General features: G+C 44.3%; 1 protein-coding gene across 1 annotated transcript in view; it reads left to right on the top strand.

Annotated features, from left to right (window-relative positions):
* The first annotated feature begins 1,933 nt into the window (after positions 1-1,933).
* ZNFX1 (zinc finger, NFX1-type containing 1) overlaps positions 1,934-10,648 on the top strand; it is a 38,303-nt gene continuing 29,588 nt past the window's right edge. Inside the window, exons 1-2 of the mRNA XM_011995408.1 lie at positions 1,934-2,045; positions 6,090-7,898. Coding sequence (XP_011850798.1) covers positions 1,958-2,045; positions 6,090-7,898 — 1,897 coding nt within the window. The 5' untranslated portion in view covers positions 1,934-1,957. The remainder of the gene's footprint in view (positions 2,046-6,089; positions 7,899-10,648) is intronic.

Raw genomic sequence — 10,648 nt, 5'->3', positions numbered from 1 at the left:
CCCCGTCGCCCCCTCAACCCCCAGACCCCCGTCACCCACTCAGCCTTGTCACCTCCTTAGCCCCCGGGGGCTTCAGCACCCACTCAGAGCGCCTCTCAGCGCCCCGTCGCCTCCTCAGACCCAGACCTCCATCACCCACTCAGCGCCCCGTCACCCACTCAGCCCCTGGCCCATCTCAGCGCCCCGTCGCCCCTTCGGCTCCCCTGTACTCTCTTTAGTGTCCCCATCCCCTCTCAGCTGACCCGTCGCTCTCCCCAGCACCCCCGACACCATCACCGCTTCTGCCCTCAACACTTCGATCTGCTCTACCCCCACCCCTGTCTGTGCCCTCCCTTCTGCCACTCGCACCCCCTCATTCCTCCGGCCTCACCACCTGTCACCTTATCAATCCCCCTCTTCTACAAAGCACCTCGGCACCCCCTTCAGCCTGCTCCGTGCCCCCCACCTCCGTCCTCAGCAAGAACCCCCAGCTGCTCCCTCTCCGGGAGGCCCACATAACCCCGCCACCTCACAGCCTTGGCGCTCCCTGACCCCATAACATTTCCATTAGGGACAGTGGGATTCCCCAGGAGCCTGGAGACTTTCCCCAAACCCAGCTCTGCCTCCGGCCTCAGCCTCCTGTGTCCCACCCTGGTGATGACCAGCCCCTCTCATTCTGACCCCAGGCCAGCTTGATCATCACTGATTTTCTTCTTCGTGCCCTTTAGGCCTTGATTCACCCCCTAAAAAAACACTTCAGTCTGTTTTCGATCCCAGCATTTCCTGTTCATATCTACTCCTCCCTTCCTTTCCTTGCCTTTTCTTTTTAACATTTCTTTTTTTCTTCCGTTTCTTTAAATTTTCTGGAGTTTCTATTTTAGCATTTTTCAACCAGGGGAAGAAGGAATTTTCCCCTCGGAGAATTGAAAATAAACAAACAAACTCTAAATACTGAGCCTGCGCCAGGGGGGCTGGGTTTGATAAGATGAGGGAGGGGAGTTACCAGAGATATTCCCATGGGGAAGAAAAGAGACTCCTTTTTCAGATGAGGATAAAAGCTGCCCCTCATATAATGCCAAATGTAGTCACAGTTTCCAAGTATGAATATTTTAAAACTCGGTGAAGACCGTCTCAAAAATCCCTTTGCTGAGGACTCTGAGTCACCCACTCTTTCCTTAGACCCAGCCCACACAATGTGTATGAGTTGGGTTGAGAAGTTCCCTTAAAGGGGCTTCCTCTTCCTCTTATAGGAGCAGTGTCAAAAATCATCAAGGTAGAAAAATGAGGAGGAAGAAAGAATATCAGATTTCCAGTTGGTCCTGAGGAAACAGCACCTCGTAGTTGCCAAGCCTCCTGGTTATTGAAACATGTAATTTCTTTCTCTTGATTCAGTAGAGCAGAGAGCTTAATCATTTGGCTCCATTCCAAAGAGTAGGCTAAGGGGATAACTGCTCACTAATTATTTATAAACTATAGGGTACTGCAAGCTATTTGGGTACTATGTAAGTGGCAGATTTGTAAATGCCAGATAGGGTGGTGACTACATGATTTTGGTTAACAAAAATGTACTCCTTTTTGCCCTGGCAACAATATTATCTGCTTCTTAGGAAAGGAAAATGAAACCTAGCAACTGATTAAGTAACTTGGCTAAAGGCATAAACGAAACAGCAGTTTTGAATGGGAATTGATGACATTCCCTCTACCCCAAGAAAGTGCAAGGGTAAAAGAAAGGGGAGTTCTATCTCTTGAAATCAGCTAAATTGTGAATTTAATATTTTATATCATAATTGGGCATTTGCAGAGTTGAGAACTTGTGCTCTAGATTAAAATCTGTATTTAACCCTTAGTTAACAAATCATTAAAATGTTAACAAAGGCAGAAGGACTGGCTTGATGATGTTGGGGTTTTTGCTGCTAGATGCTGTGTTTCGAGGACACTGATAACTCAACATGTACAGTTTTCCAGATAACAGAAAGTAATGTGGAGGAATTCAGGTGACTCAGACATGGAGGAGAGAAGACCTCATCTGGATGCCAGGCCCAGGAATTCCCATACCAACCACAGAGGTAAGCAAGGTTTCCTACCTAATGAGAAGGAAATTCTAGTAATAAGAAAAGGAAATCAGGCTGTCTATGAATGAGCAGGCCTACCTAAGATTATCTGCATCTCTCAAGTAAAGAATGACTATGGCTGGATGCAGTGGCTAAAGTCTATAATCCTAGCACTTTGGGAGCCTGAGGCAGGAGGATTGTTTGAGCCCAGGCGATTGAGACCAGCCTGAGCAACATGGTAATAGCCTTTCTCTACAAAACATATAAAAATTAGCCACATGGTGCTGTGTGCCTGTAGTCCCAGCTACTTAGGCTACTGGGGAGGCTGAAGTGGGAGGATCCCTTGAACCTCAGGAAGGGGTGGGTGCAGAGGGCAGAGGTTGCTCTGGACTGTGATCTGGCCCCTGCACTCCAGCTTGGGTGACAGAGACCTTGTCTCAAAAAAAAAAGAATGACTTATTTCTTAATTACAGCATGAATTACTCTGAAAAATAGCCAACCCTCCGCTTTTCCTAAGAGAACTGATGAATGGATGCAGTTCACTGTAACAAAAACAGTGATAGAGTTTCAGAAAGGGAAGTAATGTTTGGTGTAGAGCAGCATCCAACAGAAACAACGTAAGCCAAGAGCATAATTTTTTATTTTCTAGAAACATCATTTTAAAACGTAAGAAGAAACAGATGAAATTTATTTATTTATTTATTTATTTATTTTGAGATGGAGTCTTGCTCTGTTGCCCAGGCTGGAGTGCCGTGGCACGATTTCGGCTCACTACAACCTCCACCTCCCAAGTTTAAGCGATTTTCCTGCCTCAGCCTCCTGAGTAGCTGGGATTACAGGCACCTGCCACCATGCCCGGCTAATTTTTGTATTGTTAGTAGAGACAGGGTTTCACCATGTTGGACCAGGATGGTCTCAAACTCCTAACCTCAGGTGATCCACCCGCCTCGGCCTCCCAAAGTACTAGCATTACAGGCGTGAGCCACCGCACCCAGCCTTGAAATTTGTTTTTTAAATTTGATGACAATTTAATAAAATTTAGTAATTTAATAATGTCTTATTTAACCCAGTATAACCAAAATATTATCATTTGATTGTAATAATTGACTATAGTTTATTATCATACTTTAATAATTCACATATATTTATTTCCCTCAACTACTCATTTTAAGATACTATCAACATAAAAATTTTTAATGTAATGCTTAACAGTCTTTGGTACTAGCCTTCAAAATCTCCTGTGTGTTTTACACGTCTTAATTCAAAGTAGTTACATTTCACAAACATAGCAGCCACATGTGGCTAATGGCTTTGTATTGGATAGTGCAGATCATGAATCCTAGTCACCAAAGCTAAATTAGTTCCAAGAGCATCACTCTACTAAAGGAATTATTCTGCTTGCTCAACACTTTCTAAAACTGAACAACCAAATGGATTCCTGTTTTTCCGGAAGTTTGCAATGTGTTTTCCAAAGAGTTTTAGTTGTGCAACAAGTGAGGAAGAACTATGGGCTCTTATGAGCTATGTGAATGGTTTGTTTTTTTGTTTTGATGTTTTGAGACAGGGTCTTGCTCTGTTGCCCGGGCTGGATTGCCATGGCACAATCTTGGCTTATTGCAGCCCCGACTTCCTGGGCTCAAGCAGTCATTCCACCTCAGCCTCCCAAATAGCTGGGACCACAGGCATGCACCATCACATGTGGCTCATTTTTGTGTTTTTAGTAGAGACAGAGTTTCTCCATGTTGCCCAGGCTGGTCTGAAACTCCTGAGCTCAAGCTATCTGCCTGCCTTAGCCTCCCAAAGTGCTGGGATTACAGGCATGAGCCACCACACCCAGCCATGAATGCTGAAAGAATAAATGATACGATTTTCCATTCTTCCACGACATAGCGTCTTCTAATCGGATAAAAATATTAAAAGTAGTACTTTCTTCTGATTTTAGGGGTAGTTTGAAAAGTAAATATGTGAGTTACAATTGTACAAATTTAGGATTCAGTTGTAGATCATTTATATTTTACTGAATATTCCTTTATGTTGTCACATTAAAATCTCAGCCGGGCACGGTGGCTCACACCTATAATCCCAGCACTTTGGGAGGCCAAGGCAGGCGGGTCATGAGGTCAGGAGATTGAGACCATCCAGGCTAACACAGTGAAACCCAATCTCTACTAAAAATACAAAAAATTAGCCGGGTGTGGTGGCGGGTGCCTGTAGTCCCAGCTACTCGGGAGGCTGAGGTAGGAGAATGGTGTGAACCTGGGAGGCGGAGGTTGTAGTGAGCCGAGATCGTGCCACTGGACTCCAGCCTGGGTGACAGAGCCAGACTCCCTGTCAAAAAAAGAAAAAAAAATTTAAAAAAAAAATTCTCTACAAAATGCAAAACAAGGCAAAGTGTACATAAATGGATTTAGTATCTGATGTCAGGAAATGGTATAATCATCTCAAATATAACATGCATTTAGATCTTTTATAACTTTTTAATCAAATCATTGTATACAGTCATATTTTGTTTGTTTTTAAAATCTCCATGTCATTCTGCTAAGTTAGGTCAGCCCCTGAATCAGTTTTAGCAAAAAGGAAAGTGAAAAAAACTGGACTTGGGTATGCTGGGCTTCCTGTATAAGGGTTGGTCATTGGTAAGTACTATGAGGGTGAAGTTTATGCTACAGAAAGGAGGAAAACTTGAGTTTCATTTTTCAGTTTCTTTCACAATCCGTTAGCTCAAAAACATCTTAGTAAAGGAAACCCCACCTTTCTCTTTCCCATTCAAAGTGCATTTGCTGATGCTGGACAGCATTCAGGTAGTACTTCCCTTTGTAATATTATTTCACTTGATGTCTCTGTTGGCTATGATAATTGTTTAGTGGTAGAACCAGTGGCCCCCTTAGAATCAATAGGATATTCCCAATTACTGCTACTAGTAATAACTAACATTTATTGAGAGTTTTTAATGTGTCCAGTACTATACTAAGCACTTTATAAACATTTAATCTTTATAAAAACCCGGCCAGGCACAGTGGCTTATGCCAGTAATCCCAGCATTTCCAGCACTTTGGGAGGCTGAGGTGGGTGGATCACAATGTCAGGAGTTCAAGACCAGCCTGGCCAAGATAGTGAAACCCCATCTCTACTAAAAATATAAAAATTAGCCGGGCGTGGTGGCGGACATCTGTAATCCCAGCTAATTGGGAACCGAGGCAGGAGAATCGCTTGAACCTGGGAGGCAGAGGTTGCAGTGAGCCGAGATCACGCCACTGCACTCAGCCTGGGAGACAGAGCAAGACTCCGTCTAAAAAAAAAAAAAAAAAAAAAACGCAGAAACTGAGACTTAGAGAAATTATACAACTTGGCGAAGGTTATATAGTAAGGAAGTGGCCAGGCCAAGGTTTGAACCAAGTCAGTTTGGCCTCTAAACTCATGTTCTGAGTGTTATTTGGTACTGGGGTGAGATTAGAAGCAATGAGACATACTGCATGTATTTCTTTTCTTTTTTTTTTTTTTTTTTGAGGCGGAGTCTTGATCTGTCACCCAGGCTGGAGTGCGGTGGCGCAATCTCAGCTTACTGCAAGCTCTGCCTCCCAGGTTCACGCTGTTCTCCTGCCTCAGCCTCCCGAGTAGCTGGGACTACAGGCGCCTGCCACCACGCCCAGCTAATTTTTTTGTATCTTTAGTAGAAACGGGGTTTCACCATGTTAGCCAGGATGGTCTCGATCCCCTGACCTCGTGGTCCGCCCGCGTCAGCCTCCCAAAGTGCTGGGATTACAGACGTGAGCCACCGCGCCCGGCCTATGTATTTATTTTCTAACACATATCAGATACTCAACAAATGTTTATTCCTTTTCCCTTTTGCATCTTTTGGAAAAATAATATTTTCCTAACCTCTACAGCAACAATAATTGTCTTTCATTTATCATATGACTTGGTAGAAACCATTTTTCTCATCATATAAAACCTGAGCTCTTCAGTTATTTTGGAAAATGAAAACATGTTCGTTGTTGTTCTATTGGGTTTCCAACAGAACTTGGTTCTTGTGGTTACTCAGTATTTCATTGTGTTTAGGCCCTATGGATGGAGAGTTACCACCAAGAGCTAGAAATCAGGCCAGTAACCCACCAGCCAGTGCTCTCCGAGGAGGAGTCAGCCATCCTGGAAGGCATCCTAGGGCCAACAACCATCCTGCTGCTTACTGGCAGAGGGAAGAGAGATTCAGGGCCATGGGCAGGAACCCACATCAAGGAAGAAGAAACCAGGAGGGGCATGCCAGTGACGAAGCTAGAGACCAAAGACATGATCAGGAGAATGACACCAGGTGGAGAAATGGCAACCAGGAGTGTAGGAACCGCAGACCACCATGGTCCAATGACAACTTCCAGCAGTGGCGGACTCCCCACCAGAAGCCTACAGAACAGCCACAGCAGGCGAAGAAACTGGGCTACAAGTTCTTAGAAAGTCTTCTGCAGAAAGACCCTTCTGAGGTGGTCATCACACTTGCCACAAGTTTAGGGCTGAAAGAGCTCCTTTCTCATTCTTCCATGAAATCTAACTTCCTTGAGCTCATATGCCAGGTTCTTCGGAAGGCTTGCAGCTCCAAAATGGATCGTCAGAGTGTTCTCCACGTACTGGGCATATTGAAAAACTCCAAATTTCTCAAAGTCTGCCTGCCTGCTTATGTGGTAGGGATGATCACTGAACCCATCCCTGACATCCGAAACCAGTATCCAGAGCACATAAGCAACATCATCTCCCTCCTCCAGGACCTTGTAAGTGTCTTCCCTGCCAGCTCTGTGCAGGAAACTTCCATGCTGGTTTCCCTCCTACCAACCTCTCTTAATGCTCTGAGAGCCTCTGGTGTTGACATAGAAGAGGAGACAGAGAAGAACCTGGAAAAGGTACAGACTATCATTGAACATCTGCAGGAAAAGAGGCGAGAGGGCACTTTGAGAGTGGATACTTACACTCTAGTGCAGCCTGAGGCAGAAGACCATGTTGAGAGCTACCGAACCATGCCCATTTACCCTACCTACAATGAAGTGCACTTGGATGAGAGGCCCTTCCTTCGCCCCAATATCATTTCTGGAAAATATGACAGCACTGCTATCTATCTGGATACCCATTTCCGGCTCCTGCGAGAAGATTTCGTCAGACCTTTACGGGAAGGCATTTTGGAACTTCTCCAAAGCTTTGAAGACCAGGGCCTGAGAAAGAGAAAGTTTGATGACATCCGAATCTACTTTGACACCAGGATTATCACCCCCATGTGTTCATCATCAGGCATAGTCTACAAGGTGCAGTTTGACACAAAACCACTGAAGTTTGTTCGCTGGCAGAATTCCAAACGATTGCTCTATGGGTCTTTGGTATGCATGTCCAAGGACAACTTTGAGACATTTCTTTTTGCCACCGTATCTAACAGGGAGCAGGAAGATCTCTGTCGAGGAATTGTCCAGCTCTGCTTCAATGAGCAGAGCCAACAGCTGCTAGCAGAAGTCCAGCCCTCTGACTCTTTCCTCATGGTGGAGACAACTGCATACTTTGAGGCTTACAGGCATGTCCTGGAAGGACTCCAGGAGGTCCAGGAAGAAGATGTCCCTTTTCAGAGGAATATCGTGGAGTGTGACTCTCATGTGAAGGAGCCAAGGTACTTGCTAATGGGGGGCAGATATGACTTTACCCCCTTAATAGAGAATCCCTCAGCCACTGGGGAATTTCTAAGAAATGTCGAGGGCTTGAGACATCCCAGAATTAATGTCTTAGATCCTAGCCAGTGGCCCTCAAAAGAAGCCCTGAAGCTGGATGACTCCCAGATGGAAGCTTTGCAGTTTGCTCTCACAAGGGAACTGGCTATTATTCAAGGACCTCCTGGAACAGGTAAGACAGAATGTTTCAGAGTACATAAGGTCTGCTTTGTAAGATAAGCAAGGGACAGAGCCTTGACTCTAGATTTCTAGAATGTCTTCTTACTTCTTTATTTTATTTTCCAACTTTTATTTTAGGTTCAGGGGCGCCTGTGCAGGGTTGTTACATGTGTAAATTGTGTGTTGCAGAGGTTTGGCGTACAGATTATTTTGTCATCCAGGTAATGAGTATAGCACCTGATAGGTAGTTTTTTGTTGTTGTTGTTTTTGGAGACAGAGTCTCACTCTGTCACCCAGGCTGGCGTGCAGTGGCACGATTCCGGCTCACTGCAACCTCCGCCTCCTGGGTTCAAGCAGTTCTCCTGCCTCAGCCTCCTGAGTAGCTGGGATTACAGGCGTGCGCCACCACGCCCAGCTAATTTTGTATTTTTAGTAGAGACGGGGTTTCACCATGTTAGCCAGGCTGATCTTGAACTCCCGACCTCAGGTAATCCACCCACTTTGGTCTCCCAAAGTGCTGGGATTACAGGTGTGAGCCACTGCACTCAGCTCTTGATAGGTAGTTTTTAGATCCTCACCCTCCTCCCACCCTACCCTGAAGTAGGCCCTGGTGCCTGTTCCCTTCTTTGTGTCCATGTGTACTCAATGTTTAGCTCCCACTTATGAGTGAGAACATGTGGTATTTAGTTTTGTGTTCCTTAATTAATTTGCTTAGGATAATGGCCTCCAACTCCATCCACTTTGCTGCAAAGGACATGATTTTGTTCTTTTTCATAGCTGCATAGTATTCATGGTGTATATATGCCACATTTTCTTTAATCAGTCCACCATTGTTGGGCATCTAGGTTGAGTCTATATCTTTGCTATTGTGAATAGTGCTACGATGAACATGCATATGCATGTGTCTTTATGGGAGAATGATTTATATTCCTTCCCGTTACATACCCAATATTGGGACTGCTACGTCAAATGGCATTTCTGTTTTAAGTTGCTTGAGAAATCTCCAAACTGCTTTCCACAGTGGCTGCACTAATGTACATTCCCACCAGCAGTGTATAAACTTTCCCTTTTCTCTGCAACCTCGCCAGCATCTGTTATTTTTTGACTTTTTATAGTAGCCATTCTGACTAATGTGAGATGATATCTCATTGTGGTTTTGATTTGCATTTCTCTAATAATTAATGATGTTGATGTTGAGCATTTTTTTCTTACGCTTTTTGGCCATGTGTATGTCTTCTTTTGAGAAGTGTCTGTTCATGTCCTTTGCTCATTTTTTAATGGGGTTATTTAATTCCAGATATTAGACCTTAGATGGATGCAGAGTTTGCAAATATTTTCTCTCATTCTGTAGGTTGTCTGTTTATTCTGTTGATAGTTTCTTTTGCTGTGCAGAAGCTCTTTAGTTTAATTAGGTACCACTTGTCCATTTTTGGTTTTGTTGCAATAGAATGTCTAGTTAATAACATTCCTCCCGAAATGGGCATAAAAATTGTTTATAAAGTAGCTGGTTATAGGGATTTTCCAATAGGAACCCATCGTCATGCATAGTAATAGATACAGGACTGCTAGAGGTCAAATGTAGTGAGATGTGTGATCTCTGCTTTATATAATCGGTTCTGTTTTGTATTATTTTAAAGTAAATAGTATCAAATATATAATAGCACTATGTGTGAAGCAATATTTTGCTTGCTTTACATATGTTAACTAATTGCATCCTCACAACCTTGTGAAATAGAAACCATTACTAAAACCATTATACAGTTGGCTGGGTGCGGTGGCTCACGCCTGTAATCTCAGCACTTTGGGATGCCGAGGCAGGTGGATCACAAGGTCAGGAGATCGAGGCCATCCTGGCTGACACAGTGAAACCCCATCTCTACTAAAAATATAAAAAATTAGCCGGGCCAGGTGGCGGGCGCCTGTAGTCCCAGCTACTCGGGAGGCTGAGGCAGGAGAATGAGGCAGGAGATTTTTGAGGACAGTGTCTACCTTACCAGCCTGACACAATGTGAGAATTTAGCAGGCGAGGCATGGTGGCTCACGCCTGTGATCCCAGCACTTTGGGAGGCCGAAGCGGGCAGATCACAGGGTCAAGAGATCAAGACCATCCTGGCCAACATTGTGAAACCCTGTCTCTACTAAAAATACAAAAATTAGCTGGGCATAGTGGCACGCGCCTGTAGTCTCAGCTACTTGAAAGGCTGAGGCAGGAGAATCGCTTGAGCCCGGGAGGCAGAGGTTGTGGTGAGCCAAGATCACACCATTGCACTCCAACCTGGGCAACAAGAGTGAAACTCCATCTCAAAAAAAAAAAAAAAAAAAAAGAATGCAGCAGTTTTTAGTCTAATTAATTAATGAATGGCTATTTACTAATGAGCCTGTAACTCATTCCAATGTTGATTTCTACAAGTTTTCCCGTCCCATCACAAAAGCAAATCTACCATGTATATAAAAAGTATTTCTAAAGAATTTGCTGCAAGATTGGAAACAACATATATGTCATCAATAGAAAACTGACTAAAACTACCTTACAGCTGTAAAAAGAAAACGGGGGACGGGACGAGATTCTCTTGTGTATTGATAGAGAACAACCTTTTTCAAGATACGTTAAGTGGCTGGTCACAGTGGCTCAATCCTGTAATCCCAGCACTTTGGGAGGCCAAGACAGGCGGATCACGAGGTCAGGAGATCGAGACCATCCTGGCTAACACGGTGAAACCCCGTCTCTACTAAAAAATACAAAAAACTAGCCGGGCGAGGTGG

The sequence above is a fragment of the Mandrillus leucophaeus genome, unplaced genomic scaffold, assembly GCF_000951045.1.
Source record: "Mandrillus leucophaeus isolate KB7577 unplaced genomic scaffold, Mleu.le_1.0 Scaffold489, whole genome shotgun sequence".
NCBI classification, from domain to species: domain Eukaryota; kingdom Metazoa; phylum Chordata; class Mammalia; order Primates; family Cercopithecidae; genus Mandrillus; species Mandrillus leucophaeus.
Note: the sequence above shows the minus strand (reverse complement) of the source record. Positions and strands in the feature narration are given on the sequence as shown.